This window comes from Saccopteryx leptura, chromosome 6 (assembly GCF_036850995.1).
Source record: "Saccopteryx leptura isolate mSacLep1 chromosome 6, mSacLep1_pri_phased_curated, whole genome shotgun sequence".
Lineage (NCBI taxonomy): Eukaryota > Metazoa > Chordata > Mammalia > Chiroptera > Emballonuridae > Saccopteryx > Saccopteryx leptura.
In genome coordinates this window covers 103614685-103633928 of record NC_089508.1, presented here as the reverse complement: position 1 = coordinate 103633928, position 19244 = coordinate 103614685, and the positions used below count along the sequence as shown (strand labels likewise).

Sequence of the window (19244 nt, the reverse complement as noted above, 5' to 3'; positions counted from 1 at the left end):
CAGGGAGAGAGAGAGATTGGAACATAGAGCTGCTTCTGTATGTCCTGACCAGGGAATCAAACTGGCAACCTCCATGCTCTGGGACAATGTCAGCCAGGGCAAAGTTTAGCAATTTTTTTTTTTTTTAGGTGAGAGGAGGGGAGATAGTGAGGCAGACTCCTGCATGTGCCCAGGTCCCAGACCAAGATCCACCTGGCAGCTCCATCTGGGGCCAGTGCTTCAGTGCCAAGCTATTTTTAGCACCTGAGACTGATACACTCCAACAAAACTGTCCTCAGTAATAGGTCAATTATCTAACTAACAGATAATTCAGTTCCTATAGATCAGTGGTCGGCAAACTACGGCTTGCGAGCCACATGCGGCTCTTTGGCCCTTTGAAGTGTGGCTCTTCCACAAAATACCACGTGCGGGCGCTACCTCAATAAGGAATGTACCTACCTATATAGTTTAAGTTTAAAAAATTTGGCTTTCAAAAGAAATTTCAATTGTACTGTTGATATTCGGCTCTGTGGACTAATGAGTTTGCCAACCACTGCTATGGATCGTACAACTCACGTGTAATTGAAACCCTTTGGATTTTTATTATCTGTTTACTACTTATTTTCTTTATCTACTTATTTTGCAGTGTTAAAAAAATGCTTAATAGAACAACTTTATGCTATAATAATTATAGTGCTGGTGGCTAAAATACATAGTTTCTTACTAGGCAGGCTCTATTTCATACAGCTTTCATGTACATTATTTCATTTAACACTCAGAACCACTTTGTTGAGGTAAGTGCTATTATTATCAGCATTTTTAGGATGAGAAACCTGAACTATTAAGGAGATCATGAAGTATAAATAGGTAGCGTCAGGATAAAGCCAGTTATCTTGAATCCACATGTTAGGTCTCCACAATATGGTGGGTCAGATTCACCACTCTAACCCTACAACTGATCTAAGTGGAGAACATGAAGACATCTTTTAAATTCTGTTCTTCCAGTGTCTTCCTAAGTTGAGCTTATTAACAGCGGAAAGAACTTTAAGTCAGTTAAGAACAGAAACACTCGTCACAGTGGTTTCAGAGTGTGAGTGCAGCCCTGTCTGGTTTTCTGTCCCTCACCTTTCTAGACTGGCGTGGCAGTCTTTAACTTTCCTGAATCTGGTTTACCTGAAAGCAGCAATAGAAACAACACATATGAAATGAGTGTATGGCTATATCTTTGCATCCTCAACCAGGGGCAGAAGTCCTGACTTGATAGGTATGGTTTTGCCTCTTAGTCTAGCAAAAGGTGTACTCAGAATGAATTAGGCCTTTGTTTTTTTTAATTTTCTTTTACTTTAGAAAGCTGCACTGGGACTACCTATAAAAATTTCCTGTGGGTCTTCCCCATTCCCACCCCCCTACAGTTGGTAGTGTGAATAACATTTATTTCAATGTATCTTTGAATTTCAACCTTAACCCAGCCAATTATTTTTACAAGGCAATTCTGGATTGTATCCAATTACTTAAATTACTTCCAAGGAAGTGTTAGGTGATTGGTTTTTATATATATATAGTAGGGGAAAATATCTAATAGAAGCTGAATTCAGTATTTCCTTTTGATAAACATACATGGCAGTATAACCACATTTAAAAAAAAATTATCTAAGACATATAGACAGGAATGAATCCTGCCTGATGTCTGTTGATTCTGAAAGCATTTTGCATGCTTTTGTTATAGCCAGACTGAATGACTGCAACTCTTTGCAGCTTTGCCAACAGCATCATTACGAAGTTTCTAATGGCTCCAGGACAAAGCAGCGAGGAGGATCCTGGACCTTTAGGAACCATGGTTTCCTTTTCATATCTCAAAACTTCAAAAATATTTTCTCCTGTCTCTCAACCTAACCTCCTGAAAAATGTGGGTTTTGTGGGATATTGGGAAGTGTGATTATTTATAGTATCATTTGAGATTGGTTATAGTGGACATGAGAAATTCCCTCAACATGTCACGACTAGACTGGTCCTATTTTTGTTTGTGGAATTTACACATTTGGAAAATATTTCTTAAAGCACATGAACTGTGTTTAGTTCTTTTATTTATCTCTTTATTTTTGTAAAAGTATCTTAGTAATGTTTCTTTTCAGAGTAATTAGTAATATCCTATGTTTCAGAATTTGAAATCCGTTTAAAAACCTTACTCTAAAATTTTTAATTTCCAAGATTTAAAACACTGACTTGCTGACTTCCACCAGCTGTGAAGAATTCAGATCTGAGATGAGAACAACAGAGTAAGCCACCAGTTATGGTAGACCCCCTCTTATCTGTGTGGGGGGTATGTTTTAAGATCCCTGGTATATGTCTGAAACTGTGGATAGTCTTGACCCCTATATATACTATGTGTTTTCCTATACATACATACCTATGATAAAGTTTAATTTATAAATTAGGCACTTATATGAGATTAATAGCAATAACTAAATAAAATAGGACAATTATAATAACATACTATAATACAAGTTATGTGAAGGTGGTTTCTCTCTCAAGATATCTTATTATACTGCACTCACCTTTTTACTCAAAGGGCTTCTCTTTGGCATATCTGAATCGCCCACATCACTGCTCTTGCACTTTGAGGCCTTTATTAAATAAAATAAGGATTACAAGCACTGTGCTATGACAACAATTGGTCTGATAACCCAGACAGCTACTAAGTGACTATTGGGCTGGTGACTTACTCAGTGTGTATACACTGGACAAAGCGATGATTCACGTCCCAGGCAGGACAGAGAGGGATGGGATGAGATTTCATCAGGATATTCAAAACAGTATGTAACTTAAAATCTATGAGTTGTTTAAAACTTACAAATTTTCCATGTAATATTTTTGGCAAGTAGCTGAAACAGCAGAGAGAAAAACCATGGATAAAGGGTTTTCTCTTTTTAGTGACATTTTTTTTTTAAGATTTTACTTATTCATTATAGGCAGGGGAGAGGGGGGGAGGAGCAGGAAGCATCAACTCCCATATGTGCCTTGACCAGGCAAGCCCAGGGTTTTGAACCGGCAACCTCAGCGTTTCCAGGTTGACGCTTTATCCACTGCGCCACCACAGGTCAGGCAAGGGTTTTCTCTTTTTAGAAATAGATCTTTGACCTAGAGACTACTGTGCCTACAAATAGAGGCAGATTCTGGAGCAGACTTTCTAGGGCTGACTACTGACTCGACCACTAACGACGTATGAGCTTGAGTAACTCACTTCAACTTTCCCTGCCTCCGTTTTCCCATCTTTACAGTGGGGATAATAAACCATCTGCCCCAGAAAGATGATGAGGATTAAATAAGCAAATGCAGGTAAAATGTTTAGAAAACATGACTTACATCTTGTGAGCACTCTGTAAGTATTCATTGTCATTGTTAAAATTATTAAAAAGAACATTTTGTTCTTCCGAATGCAATTCGGGATAAACGGCTTCTCTTTGGCATAGTATAGCCTCCTTTCCTTGAAGGAAATGCAAACGGTAACCATTCTCATGTTTATGATAATTTTTGTAATCTAGAGCAGGGCCAGGAAGCTAATGCCAGTGGATCCAATCTTGACCATTACCTACTTTTGTAAATAGTTTTGTAAATTAGTTTTATTAAACACTTTATATTTATTCATTTACATGTTGTCTGTGGCTGCTTTTATACTACAAGAGCAGAGTTGAGTAATTGCAACAGAGATTGCATTATCTGGCCTCTTACAAAATATGTTTGTCAGTGTTTGATTTAGAGTAAAATAATGTTTTAATGCTTATTTTTAAGGGTCAGTGAATGGAGGGATGGAAGAATGTTGGAATATAAACCCAAAGACCATTGCTTCTGCTGTCTCTGCTGCTGGTTTTTGTGTGGATTCATATCAGTCACATTAACTTTCCATATCTCAAGCTCTTCATTTATCAAAATAAGTAAAAATACACATAAGAAGGTGCTCATAATTTTCAACTTACATAATTAGCATAAGGTTTAAGTATAAAAACACACGTACACGTTCTTGGTCAAATTTAAATTGCTAAGCAAGTCTGGGGCATTAATCATTGGTGAGGTTACCAAATCTATTCCATTCATTCTCCTCCTTGGTGACAAAGCTTCTGGGTAGGTCTACACTGGTCCTTTCCAGGCTTGTTCTGGGCTCAGTCCAGGGCTTTGAGCTCCTTCAGCTGGCAATGGATACTTTCTCTCAATTTGAATCTTTAAAATAATGAATTTGGTTATGGGATACAAGGAACATATGATTAAGTAATTACTTTCTTTTCTGACTGAAGGGTCGTTACAGAGTGGTGCTCTCCAGCCCATGGCATCAAAGCTGCACACACAGCTCCGGGGCCCTTTGCCAGCCGGCATCATTACGCCTCCCTTCCTGTGCTCTCCTCATTCTGTCGTCATGGTGTGCTCCCTCCTTGACAATTTTACATTTTTGTCCTGGGATCTCAGGTTCGTACCTTCCTGTCTCTCCCTGTGCCAGCCCTTCACGTTTTCTTTCTTAGGTACACTGTGCCTTGTGTCTAATTCCACACTTATCATACTTACTGCCTTAAAGAAAAAAAAAAATACATTTCACAATTGCTTTCTTCCCTTTTCCTAAAAACCTAAGCTCCACATCCTTTCTTTCCTCCCAAACCAAGCTCAGAGAAGGACACTGTTGTGTCTACAAAGCAGAGGGTTTCCTTTGTGTACGCAGCGCCCTTCCTTCCCGCTCTCCTGGGCAGTGCACCAAGCCTTACCTAGCATTACTCTGGGTGTTATAGAAAGGTGTTGATTCTGTTAAAAGCCTGAGATTTTAGAGAATGAAGAATCATTAAGCTAAATAAACCTTGTAGCTAAAGCCCATCTTCTGTGTGACCAATGATGGCAGGAGACACTTGGGAACCCGCAAACAGAGACAGAACATGGCAGAAGTTTTCCACACGGAAAGGTTCTTGAACACGGAAAGGTTCTTGAATAACTCTCCTACCTGAGCACCTTTATCACTTAGAAAGGCAGAGGGCATCAATTCTTTGAATTTTTAGTAAGTAAAAATGTTTTTATTCTATAGGTAGTTACTAATTTTGTCAGGTTATAAACATTACATTATTATCATATTATAAACATTTAGATTTATTCTTTCAATGAATGTGGTAATATATAGAACTCTTGATTAATCATATACTAAGTGCGAAAGAGTAAACAGCTCAGAAATATTTAAAATACTGGGTAGGAAAGATATTTATTCCAAAAGTCATGCACAAAGCTTTCGTTAAAAAGAAGTGTCACCTGACCAGACGGTGGCGCAGTTGATAGAGCGTTGGACTGGGATGCCGAGGACCCAGTTTCGAGACCCCAAGGTCACCAGCTTGAGCGCAGGCTCATCTGGTTTGAGCAAAAGCTCACCAGCTTAGACCCAAGGTCACTGGCTCTAGCAAGGGGTTACTCAGTCTGCTGAAGGCCCACAGTCAAGACACATATGAGAAAGCAATCAATGAACAACTAAGGAGTCTCAATGAAAAACTGATGATTGATGCTCTCATCTCTCTCCATTCCTGTCTGTCTGTTCCTATCTATCCCTCTCTCTGACTCTCTCTCTCTCTATCTGTAAAAAAAAAAAAAAAAGTGTCATTATGTTAGATCCATGTAACTTATCTGATCAAACTCCACAAGGTCAAAATTTTAGAAAGTATTAGAGTTTCTGTTTGTAAAAAAAAGATATTGTCAGAGCTCCATAATCTCAATTTTTTTTAAAGTTTCAATTTAAGAAGTGACACGTGGCAAAGGAATTTACACTGATTTAGTATAAAAATGTAAAACAAAACACAAATATTTTCAACTCCCAAGATCTTCAAGAGCTGAAGCTATTTACAATTCTGGTGAACTTGCTGAAGATTGTGACTGACAAAGCTATCAGAAAGACAACGACATTTAACTTTGTCTTGCTCTTCCCTTTGAGTCACCCTGCGTGGAAAGGCAGTCAGTAGATATCAACTTTGCAGAGTAGTAGTTCAGAGTATGGGCATTAAGTCAGACAGCTTAGAATTAAATTCTAATTCTGCCACTCATTGTAAGTGACCTTGGACATACAAAACTTAATCTCTATGTACCTCTTTCACATCTGCAAAATCAGTATCCTGATGCTGACTTTAGAAGTTGCTATTTGCCTTAAATGAGATACATGTATATATTTACAATGGAATACTATACAATTGTCAACATAAGTGAATTGTAGCCATACTTGGTAACATGAATAAATATTAAATTAAAAAGAATATCCTAAAAATAACACAGCATGATATCTTTTCATAAAGTTAAAAACAAAAATAAAATCAAAATATCATTTCCTATCAAAGAAAAGCAAGTTGAATAAAGAATTTGGGGTGAAGAATATGATTTCCTTAGGTGAGTAGAGCAGACGTTGAAATAGGGCTGGGGAATCGATGCGGTGAGGTGTATGTACATCATCATTAAGATCCTACCTTTCGTTTGAGGTAGGAAAGTCTCTGAATTTATTACATTATTTTAAAAATTGCTAAATAAATAAAAGTGGATATAACAACAGTTAGTGACACTAAAAACAATTAATAAATAGTGACAATAAAAAATAAAAAATGCTTTAAGGAAAAAATATTTTAGAAGAAAAAATTAAAATAGTCAAAAGCATGAGATAGTCTCTGGTACTTTTGAAATTAAAATTCTATGATTATTTTCAGGCACTAATATGCACATAGTAAATAATGAACTAGGTGTAGTGAATATCCTCCTTATGACTAGAAAGTGTCAGCAAATAACTAGGACTCCTAGGAGCTATCAATCAATAATCTGGAAGTCTGGAGAGACTTCTCTCTGTCTCTTAAACTCTTATATTTATTACTAGAAACTAGTTAAAAATGATGTTGACACTGTACAAAACTAAAGCAGAAAGCTAATATCTGTTGGAAACAACAAATTAATGCAGAACTGCTCACGTTTTCATTTATAATAATAGCAAATGTGAAAAAAAAGTTGTTTTCAAATATCTATGAGATATGTGGGTAGAATGGTAAATATATAAATATCTATAATAGCAAACTTCTTATTATGGTTTCCAATTATTATTAACATCTTTGGGCTTATGTTAAAATATTTTGGCCCCGGCCAGTTTGCTCAGTGGATAGAGCATCAGCCTGGCATGTGGACATCCTGGGTTTGTTCCCCAATCAGGGCACACATGAAAAGTGACCATCTACTTCTTTCCCCTTCCCTCTCCCCCTTCACTCCCTCTACCCTTCCCACAGCCAGTGGCTCAACTGGTTCGAGTGTGGGCCTCAGGCACTGTGAGGATAGCTCAGTTGATTTGAGCATTGGCCCCAGACAGGGGTTACTGTGTGGATCCCAGTCAGGAACCATGCAAGAGTCTGTTTCACTATCTTCTGTCCTCTCACTTAAAAAATTAAAAAGAAAAAATAGTATTTCTATCCCTTATGAATGCACCATTACAAAAAGTAGAAATGATAATTTACATATGTAAACTCATTTTCATGTGATATAAATCCTAGCATCTTATTTTATAGATGAAGAAATTGAGGCACTGAGGAATCATACAAGAAACATGACCAAGGTTATACAACTGGCTGGGGCCATTAACCAGTTCACTAAAGCTGCTATACAGATACTAGAAAAGATACATTTCACAACATCCTGCGTACTAATGACCAGGATGTTTTCTAAGATTCATGTTATTAAGTTCAAATAACACAGAGGGAGGTAGCTGAAGATTCCACCTCCCTACAGCAGGGGTTAGGGTGGGACAAGGAGAGGCGAAATAACAAATCATCTGAATATTAGATTCTAAAGAGTAAAACGCATTTACTTTGACAAGAGGCTTGCATTTAATTTCCAGTTTGGTCTTGTCAATTCAATGACAGAAGAGGAGATTTTCAATCAAAATAACTTGTAGGTGTGTAATACAGCCAGTTTACTGGGAAGCACCTTTGAGGGTGTTTTCTCCTGGACTACGCAGTGAGCAAGGCGATCCTGCCTGTCTGGCAGAGGGAATGTGAGCCACATGTGACTATGACTAAATTCCCTGATAGACTGCAGAGAACTGCAAGGCAGAAGGTGTGAAATGAATAAAACCTGGTCCTGGAATGCCTTGAGAAGACACAGTTGCTTGGTCTCAAGAGATTCTTTTCTTCTTAGTTTTCCCTTTCCTCCTCTTTAAGACCTTTCATGTCAGGTTTCTTGCTATCAAATCATAGTCTACAACTCCAAAGCCTCAGGCTGACATCAGTCAACAGCCCAAATAATCGCTGCCTTGTTGTAAGGGTTCAAGCAATACAGGCTAGCATGGGCAGTAACAGAAGACATTTGAACTCAGAACTGCTTTTGAATAGATATTGTGTCAACCATGGGGAAAAAATGGAGACATGCTTCCTCTTCATGGACATGCAGTGAACACACACATAGCTCTATTGCTAGGGTTGACTACAACAGAATATGCCTATAATGTAGGAACCTCTTTTACTTTATTTCCTCTCTCTGTGAATAGTTGATTCTTTCATATGTAAAAATTATGTTCCCTTTTGTTAGCAGTAATGGTCTTCAGTTAAATCATGTGTGTGCTTTTATTATATAGATTTATGGAAGTATTTTTAGCCACATTATTTATAGAACATTTAGGTCTGCCTTTCAAAGTCCTCATCTTTAGGGTTTACTGGTCTGCTTTTAATTTATCAAAGTCCTCCTTCCACAGGCAATGCACGAAACACGCAAGCAGCAGATTTCCCCTATCCAATGTGTATTTGATGTGCTTAATGTTCATCTTTACACACACACAGGCGCTGGCATATAAGAAATGTGGAGGGTGTCTATAAATTCAAGGAAACATTTAAGTGCACAGTGATACATAGATACATGGGTATAATACTTTATGTACTTGATAAATATTTCATCCCTACCATAAAGAAAGCTTTTTATCAACTTTGATTGTTTTTTTATTACCTTAAAGTATTGCAGTTGTTTCTTAGCATTCATTGTTCCTTCCTTTTCTTGTCTCAGACAGGAATTGAAGATGAAAAGCTCTGTATCTCTCAGCCACCCTTTCAGCTCTTTGATCCTGACCTCCAGCTGCCTTACCAGGCTTCCGCTTTCAGGAGAGAGAAGGTCACGTGGACCCGACCCACTGGGCCCTGCCATTGTGTCCTGGATCTTCTCTCCAAGGGTTTTCTAATGCATCAAATTAAAAACAAAAACACCAACAAAAAATAAAAACATAGATTAGCGTAGATACCAAAAACAACTCACACTTGGGCCAATGACAAGAACCATCTGGAATGTGTGCCGCTACACCGGCCACTTTACAACTAACATTCTATTCAGATTAGCTCCGTGTGCCATTTAGGATTTTAAATTCTTGAGCAATGTGTGTTGTTCTGACTATCACTCGAGGTTTAAGACCTCATTCAATCATAATTTCCTTCCACAGAAAGGAGAGTTGACTCAAAATTTCACCATGGTCACTGATAAAAATTCATTTGAGTTCTCATGATGGGAATTTACAGTAAAAAAATTCTCTGCATAAAATTTTCAGAAGATAGAAATCTGAGTTTAATCAATATACTAAAGAGGCATGGAGAATTAAGTTTCTTTTTTGTTGTTCAGTACAAGTCACCAAACCACATGACTGAGGTCTGTTAAGATGGGGTGGCCTCTGTGGTGCTCTTGTTGGTTTTATCTGACCGGGCAATTGTTCATGCCCACAATTCCTTACAGTTGGCATTTGTGGATGCTAGACTTTCCAAAATATATGTTAAAAGAAGTCCCAACCCAGAATGCTAGAAGCCTTCTTAGATTAACTCCTATGTCATGAAGGTGTTGTCAGAGAGGGCTTTTTTTGTTGTTGGAGAATCAGTAGGAGTTAATCTATAATGATGAATTAAACCTACAAATATAAGCTTTAAAACACAAAATTAAGTCAACCAACATTCATCTGCTGTGTAATGTTCTGTAAATAGTATCTTTAGGAGGTCGTAACAGAAAAATAGTCTTTCTTGCCAACACCTTTATATTTTCATGGTGCAGATATTGATAATTTGAAGACCCTCAGTGGAATCCAGATTTAGCTATTGTTTTTATGCTGTAACAAAAGTAGCAGCAGGAGGTGAAATCAATGCCCTTGGAGGGTAGGGTCACAAAAAAGAATTTATTGCCACTTTTTTGTTCTGGAACAGTTTGCAATCATAAATTCTTCATAAACAGAATACTTCAGAGAATGGTCCGTCTTCATAAATATACGACAGAGGACATCAATTTCATTTAATTCACAATTTGTGTCAGCACAGCAGATGCCAATGCCTGCCTTGATAGGGTTGTTTAATATGCAATTGAGACAGAGTAATATGCAGCACAGGGGACAAAATTTCACAGATTAAACTGTACGCACCACTGACATTTCATTCTAATGTATTTCCATTCCACACTGTTCACCTTAGATGAAAGTAATATGAAAAACCATATCCCTCTATTTTACTATTGTTAGAAGTTAAAATCCTGTCTTTAAATATTTTTTCATGCCAATTAAAATGTAATCATGCCAATTAAAGCCATATGCCTGGTGGTGTTAGTGTGGCCCAGGTTTTGTTCAAATCTTCCCTTCACCTTTCTCTCTCCCTAAATCATTATAAAACTCTGCATATTGCATTCAAATGATACTTTTGTCAAAATGGCAACCATTTCTAAGTTGTCTGATTTATAAACGATAACTATTTTTATTTTAATGTTATGTTGATTTTCATTTTTTGTTGAGAAAGCAATATCCATGGCATACTTTATACAATTTTCAAAAATGATTATTATTATTTATTTATCAAATTAGAAAAAGACATGGTTCTATTTCTATATAAATAAGTTATCACTTTATCTATCAAGCATATAAAAGTGCTGTCCCCATTTAGTAACAACTTTTAAAATGTCATACACTAACCACATTTTTCTTGTATGAGATCAAAGAATTCTGCAGACTTTAGTAGGTTCTGATGGAAATCTCCATATTATAATGTAAAGCCATTAATTACTATTAAAAAGTAATGTAACAACAGGTCAGAGTAAAAACTTTAAAACGTTTTAAGTTACATTGCACAACTGGAGAGTGCAGTGCATTCAGATGAGAAGCAAGGATTTAAACTTGCAGCCTTTAATCACCTAGATTAAGCATGGCAGACACTGAGCACTGGCGCCCCTCCAAGTCATCAGGTACACGGAGAGCTTTGTATTCAAAATATTTTTGGAGTATTATTTCTTTTAGAATTAAAAAAAAAGGCAGAAAATGGAAGGCATGCAAAATTAGGTTCCATAACTGACACCACCCATACTTAGCTATTATAATTAAGCATTTAAGTAATTGACAAATTCAGCTTACCCTTGATTTGAAGTGAAGGCAGTTTAGGAGAGAAATTGATGAAAAACTACAGTTTAACCTCTCTCTCTCAGCTGTCCCCCAACAAAAGGCCAGTCCTGTCTCTTGCACAGTGCCATCCCGGTCTCTGGGTAACGGAATCTCTAGATTGCCTTTTTGCCAGATTCTTGCATCTCAGTCTTTGGCTGAGACCCAGCCCATCATTGCGTGAAATGAATTACATGAAACTTTTTTTTTCTTTTTGGCTTTTGTTAAAAGTGAGCTAGAAATTGGGCACAAAACAGAGGCCAATTTAATTCTGCAATTCAGATTTGGGTCAAATTTGCATCTTTGTTTTGGTAGCTTTAGTGTGACTTGAAAGCTGTAGTGACAGCTCCACTTTTCTCCTGAAGGGTACAGTAAATAGTTAAACAGTGAATGTCTCTAACATGTACCTTCAGAACAAATTCTATTAACATTCACTCAAGCATGACAGTTGGTGTATATCAGATATACTGTATTATAGTTGACTTGCTGCATACCCATAATACATGGCATATTTTACTTACTTTTTTATGTATAAAGAACCAAAATTATTAAAATCTGAGAGGAGACAAGCTGAGGGTAAAAAAAAAAAATCAACAGAAGAGAAAAAGCAGTGTTTCCCCCCATAATAGCATGAATAGCTGTTTGAAATGTAGGTAGTGAATTGAAAGAGAGAGATATTTGTGCCTCACATTAGAAATCAGACAGAGTACTTCACTACACAAAAAAATGTACACATAACCTACACACAGTAATAAAAATGCAAATACCCCAAGCAGTTCCCATTTTTCATTAATTGAATCCACTTTTTCAAGGAGATCATTTGGTAGTAAAACGCCACCTTTCTTCAAAGCTTCAACCTTACTAAGCAGCTCTGTCTTTTTCAAGTCCCTGATGGACATTTCCACACTGTATCTCTGAAACAAGAAGAGAGAAAGATATATCATTAGTGAGAGAGGTGTTCTTAGAAAATCTTGGAGCACAGCATTAGCAATGCTCATGTGTGTGAAAAGTTTTTGTTTCCAATAATATTTATGAGGAAACTAAACCTAGGTAACTTGAGTAGTGGAGGAATATGGCGGAAGATAGTTAAATATATATGTAGTATACATATACCACCATTCAAGGTATTCCATTTAGTTGACTGAAATTTATGTCTTTTTAAACTAAAGTTTGCACCTACATTGGTTCTTTAATTTAAAATATTCCAAATAGGAAAATACATGGTCTAAGAGGAGTTAATATTAAAGTTAATTTTGGGCAACATTTGACTCCAGAGTGCTGCCCATCTCTGATCTTTGCCCCACAAAGGACGAGTCTCAGAGTGGTACAAATAAAATGATCCCTAAAGATTGCATGACTTCTTCCTTATCCCATAAGTTCTCTGAATTCTCAGGGGTTTTTTTTCTTTTACTTAAAAATTTGATGTGAGTTTAGAGAAGAGGTATATAGAGAGAGGAAAAAGAAAACCAGTGCTTTAAGAATGGTTATAAATCTATGCTTCCTTAATGAATATCCTTAATAAATACTTTAAAATTTTCTCAAATATCACAATGCACTAGAGTACCCTCTCTTCCAGCATACATTGTATTGTAACACACTGCCAAGTAAGTCTCTCCTAAAAGATGTTTGCTACAGATAATGTAGGTGCTACTTAATATGACAGTTACTATGGTGATTCTATTCAAATAACTATTTGGATAACTTCATAGTAGAAAGTCCTATATTATGAATAGCTATAAGTGACTGTCCATAGTTTTTAAATGTACACATAAAAACATCTCTAAGAAGAAAAGCTAGATTCTGGTTAAAATAATAAACATGTTTTATAATTTTAGCACATTTCCAAAATACAGTGACAATCTCAATATTTCTTTCTTTGAGGAGTAAAAGTTAGATCATTGAGGTTATTGCCAGTATTGCGCCATAACCCTGAGTTAATATGAACACTTGATCAGATCTAATAAGAAAAGCTTTTTTCTGAACAAAATTGCAAATCAGCAAGTTCAAAACATGCCCAACCACTTGGGTGACTGTTTGACTTGAGAACATAATATTAAATAAGATCCCAAACTAAATACAATTGGAAACAGCTTAAAGAAAAAGGAGGCATGAAATCCCTGTTTTGGTTAATACTCAGCATTTATGTGCAAATGTTTGCATACTTTGAGTTTCATATTTTAATCTTTCATTTGCACTAAACATGCACATTATTTGTATTATGTAAACTTCTCCAAATGTTAGTCATTTATGGATCACAGAACAAAATATTTTTAATAATGTGATTTAAAGCATCTCATAGTATTAATGAATGCTGATCAGATTGTCAGAATATCCAAAATTACATGAATATGCATAATAAAAAAAAATTAAGGGTTGCTTTAGAGCTCTTTCAGAATTTGGCCTGTGTTACATGGGAAATTCTGATTGCATTCTTTAATGACAGACAATTACCAGGACCACCTCACTTCAGCACTTAGAAAACACAGAGTCCACTCGAGGACTCTGGATTCAACATTCAACAAGTACTCTAGAAACCTACATAGTGTTTTATTTGTCGGAGTGATGACTGGAGGTGAGGGCAAGCTGCTTTATGTAATCACACATCCATCTAAAGATGATGGTGCTGACAAAGATTTACATAATGAATTTGATAATTATCTTTGACACAATATTGGGGGAATCAGCATTTCAGGGAGGCAGAAGAATATTGTTCAAATTGGTAGTTAATGCCACGTGTATTAGCTGAGAGAGGGAGTCCTCGGTGGTGCCGCCTGGGAGAGCCTGGCCCGGCTATCACTTTCACTTAGGACAAGATCATCCCCCTTCTTTACTCTGACTTTGAGTGGCTCCTGCAGGGTAGGTCAATCAAGAAAAAGAGCAGTTTAGATCTGTTCCATAAACACAATAGTCTTGTAATATTAAAAATATGAAAAGCAATTAATTACATTTTAGACAAAAGATAATTTTCTCTGTGAAATGTGCTAAAAATAGTCACTGCAATAGCTAGTATAAAAGGTTATTACATTTAAAAAATTTGTCATGTATGTTCTCTGTCATGGTCACCATGTACCCTACTATATAGACAGCTTGATGAAAGATGTGATTGATGGACAATGCCTTTAAACTTTATAGTTTGAAGTTTTTATAAGCCAGGAGAATTCAGCTAATTGTTAGATGTAGCGATACAAGTGCAAGAAAGGTACTGGAATGTCCTGTAATTTAAGGTGAAATATTTAATATTTGAAACACTCTGAAAGTTGAATCAGACATGATTTAGGGCCTTAAGCTGCATATGTAATAAAACCAGAAGGGTTTATTTTTGTTGATGCTAGTATGGTTTTGCTCCTCTTTCTCCATCTTTTCAGAAGCATTAGACAGAATCAACTGCTCACTCTTATCAGCTCTTGATCATCCTATCAAGTAGGGCTACTTTATCCTGTGGTGAGAAGATAATTTAATCTTCATATTAATTTCACCCACAGCAGTAACTGAGCAAAGGCTTCCCCACTGTGTCCTGCAGTCTAGGGTTGTTAGGATACAGACTACTCTTCAATAGCCAAAAATGAGAATAGCAAAGTTAGTCAGATGGCTTTTCTTGAGTGCTAAGGTAAACAGGCATCCCATATTTAATTTCCCCCTAGTACCTGCAGTGGACATCTCTGTCTAGTCAAAAACAAAATATACTCTATTGAAAGGCCATATTTACATTACTAAGTGTCCTTGCTTGGCTAATTCAATTTTGACTAATGAAGCTTCCTAATAGATATGTTAATGATTTAAATTAAAGACAGAGGCCACTTCTATTCTAAATGCCACTTGTGTGTGCATATAGAATATATAAAGAAAACTTAAAAAGCAGCTAAAAATAATGAGAAATACTAGCTTATTGTTTTAACTAAGTTTTAAAGAAGTTTTAAGAAAATTCTAACTCTGTGCTTACTTTTTAAAAAGCACAACTGCCCAAATTGAATTATAAAACAAAGACAGCAAAAACAGGGATTTCTGAAGTGAATATAATAAAAAATGCATGAAGACTTGATTGAGATAACTTTTTTGACAGTTATGCTAAAGGCTTTTTTTCCCTCCTAAAACTTTTTTTTCTTTTTTTTTGTTAAAAATCACACCGAAAATTCTGCCCAAATGGAGACTGGAACAATGCCTTGAAACAGTGTTAATTGTCACCATGGAAACCAGAAGAATAAGCCATTTTGAAACTGGTATAGAAGGCACACATTGAGCAACTCAAGCATTTTTCTGCCTCCCTCAATGTTAAAGAACAAGATGCCTTGTCACTGTGAGGTCAGAGAAAGAAAGCATCATGAAAGGGCTATAGATGCTCACGTCTAGTAAATAAAAAAATAAAAAATAAACTACATACAGCTAATGTGGTAAGACTCTACCCAGTGAATCTTTTTGAAATAGAAAGATAATCAAAGGATGGCCAGGATTGAGGGATAGATTCCACCTAAGCAAAACTTCAGGGCTATATTATGTGAACCTTGCCCCCAAAGCTCCCTGGGAATTCTGCTGTTGTAATAAAACTTCAGAAGAGGAAAGAAAAAAGGCAGCATGATGGAATTCAAAATAATGCTCTAAAAGCACACAGAGAGATTAAGACATCCATTGTAAGACTTTTGTATAGTGCTTGTGTTGGTTATGCTGAAAAGAGACCAGACATTGCTGAGTGGAGAGTGAAGGTTTGGCTATGAGAAAAACAAAAATTAAACCAAAGAATTTTATCCATTATTAGAATAGGGCTGTCAGATTCTGTGTCTTCAGGATTTGAGTATTTACATTTTATAGTATATTTTAACTGGGCTTTATGTGACTTTATATCAGGAAGAGTTAAAGCAAGGAAAATGATCTAGTTATAAGAATGACAGATATAATAATAAAGATATTTGAATATCTTTTCCAGTACAAAGTAATACCTAAACACCTATCTATTAAGCATAATCCACCTTCCCATAAACACAGAACAGATAGATAGATAGATAGATAGATAGATAGATAGATAGATAGATAGATAGACAGACTAAGAATATAAAATATATTTTGGTCTATCAGTAAGAAAGTGTATGCTAGGAACATAACAAAACACCAAAGTATTGGCAAAATTATATGTGAAAATATGCTTTTTTGCACAAAAATGCAGGGATGTATCTGTTTATGACTCTGATGTTGTGTTTTCTGGTTAGTGTTTGCCCTCCTCATGTGAGGCTTCATGGTGGCCCCTCCACAAGTCCATGCCTAATGCCATTCAGTGGTGAACAAAGAGTCTTTTTATATGAAAGTCCAGAATCCACAGCTCAGCTGTACACGCGGAGTGCAGGGATCTGCTAGAGGCCAGTGTCGCCTCTGCAGCAGCTCTCGTGTTTTTTCAGAACACCAGGGTCTTGCACCTTACAACGTATGTGATGTTTCGTGTGGAGCTAATATCACTAGTGCTTCAGGAAGGTGTTCAAGACTAGAGAAGAGGGTTCAAGCCCGAGATAAATAATAGTCGTTATTTCTTGCAAACTCCTTGTGTTTTACCATTAGCAATTTATGGCGAATAATTGCACAGAGAAATTATAAAGACTCCTACAATTGTCCTTGTAAATTAATAATAGGCTTTCCTGATTGGGATAAATTTGCTGCTGAGCCTTTGGAAAAATTAAAAAGTGCAATGTCATTTAAAATTGCCAGAACTCGCACAGCAAATTACATCTGAGGTTAAGAATTGAGTTTTACCCCCCTCTTCTAGCTTATTCCATTTGCATGATCTGAAAATCACATTACATTGGCCATGTATTGTTAATTGGACATAGATTGCATTATCTTTAATATAAATCAAACTACAAATATTAAAATGAATTGCAAATTCCCTAATAGAAGATCATAAAACAATCTTTTTAAAAGTATCTCCCATTAATAATTTAATTCCAATTATATTACTCAGAAAACTCAAGTGGGAAACCTGGCAACTTATTTCTCCAATCATTTCTTTTACATAACAAATACCTAAGCTTTTAAAATAAATACTTAGCACAGAATTCATTGTTGTGATACAAAAATAAAAACACCAATAACTGCAAACTTTCCCCTGCTGATTTCATGTAAAATACTACATAAGAACACGAGGCCTTCTGTCTCACCCCTTCTCTACCCAAGTCAAGGTCAAGAGAAAAGTCTCCTACAGAAGAAATTTACTAATTTTAAGAACTATTGTAATTATACTCTTTAGAATTATAAAATTGATTATTCTTCTTCCATTTATTTTTTAAAAGGATTCTCTGGCCCCTTATATTTTTCTATAAATTTGATATCTTTCTGAAGCCTTTACATGGTCTTTAATGAGTTTATATTAAATATTTAATACTGTTTAGAGCATACCCACTACTACTAAAAACAGTTATATTCCCAGCAGTCCCACTGTTTCAGGCAGAGGACTTGATTGATCCTCCTAGCCTGAATTGAGTAGAATGAAAAGAAGCAGTTGGAAAATAGCTGCAATCATTTAATGCAGATGACCTCTGACAGCCTCGCAGCTCTTCTATCTGAACAGAAATTTGCATGGGGTCTCTGTGCAGAGGAACAATGTAACCTAAATGGTAGACAATCTTTATTCTAATGAAGTGGGTGTCAAGGTCAATGTAAAACTGCAATGATAAATGGTGCACCACTAGGCAAGAGAAGTTGCATAGGCATTGTAGTGCTTTCACATTAATTGAAGACTGAAATGCACTGCGTGAAAAGCACAAGCCTCTCTTTTCACCATAATGTGTTAATACTCCAATGCAGAAATGATTTCTTCAACATGTTTGCCTGTTGCCAGGTATCTTATTGCAAAAATAATGCAAATATGAAATTATGGTACAAATGGACATTTTTAGAATTTAGCTTTTTCCTGGAATAGAATTACAAAACTCTAAGAAGAATTTTCCTAAACAACATCCGGACACCTGATATAATTCCTTTGATTTCCTTTTTTTTTTTTTTCTTGTTTGACTTGTCTTTAATTAGTTTCAACCAAGAAACCTTTCACAGAGTTCTTTGCTGGGTTCTTTGATACTGAACTGACTGTAAAAGAGAACTGAGGAAAGGAGAATCATTCAAATATTATTTTCCCCCTTACTTCTAAGTTTTCTGCTTAGTCTGCAATTCAGATCTTCAAGTATTGTAATGAAAAGCCTATGTTTGTATAAAAAAAAAAAAGACTATTTTCTAGGGTGAGAACTAAAATCTATAATACAGTCATTTGACATTGACAAAATGACAAGATAGCATTAATTACACCATTTCTTCAGTTGACCTAGCAATTTTGTGGCAGTCAGTATTTTTTTCATTATAGAAAAATAAGGATAATAAGCAGCTTAAAAAAATATTCTAATCTACCTCAGCCTGTAAAGGAGACATTGTTTGCTAATACACTCATTAGCAACCAACCATTTTAACTTCATCAATTAAACAGGAAATGGAGTTGCACCATTAGTTTCACAATTTGCTAAAATACTGATAAGAGCATATTACTAACTATTTGAGAAACATTTCAGGGCTCAAGGCATAATATGTTATAAACTTGATGCATTTCTATGGTTGACATTTTTTGATTCTGGTAAACTACCTTTTCAAAACTAAGCTTCCTGCTACAAATAGACTTCAGTAACAGAATTACAGTTATACTAGTCAGAAATGGTCTGTAGATATCTCAATCTGTAATCTTGGTTGATTAAAAGGCTATTAGTATGATTTACTATAAAATAAAGGATATTGCTAGTTTGCGACTCCGATGTAAAAACAAACTGTCTCAAATAGAAATCGACATTCCTGAAATGGTAATTCAGAGGGAAAAAAATCTCAACACGAAGGA

The 19244-nt window shown here is 35.9% G+C and overlaps 1 protein-coding gene across 4 annotated transcripts in view; it reads right to left on the bottom strand.

Moving 5' to 3' along the window:
* AKAP6 (A-kinase anchoring protein 6) overlaps positions 1 to 19244 on the bottom strand; it is a 495640-nt gene that overhangs the window by 73792 nt on the left and 402604 nt on the right. For all 4 annotated transcript variants that reach the window (XM_066344191.1, XM_066344194.1, XM_066344192.1 and 1 more), the window contains exons 10-11: positions 12160 to 12306; positions 8953 to 9177 (exon numbers count right to left, since the gene is read on the bottom strand). In XM_066344191.1, the coding sequence (XP_066200288.1) occupies positions 8953 to 9177; positions 12160 to 12306 (372 nt within the window). The remainder of the gene's footprint in view (positions 1 to 8952; positions 9178 to 12159; positions 12307 to 19244) is intronic.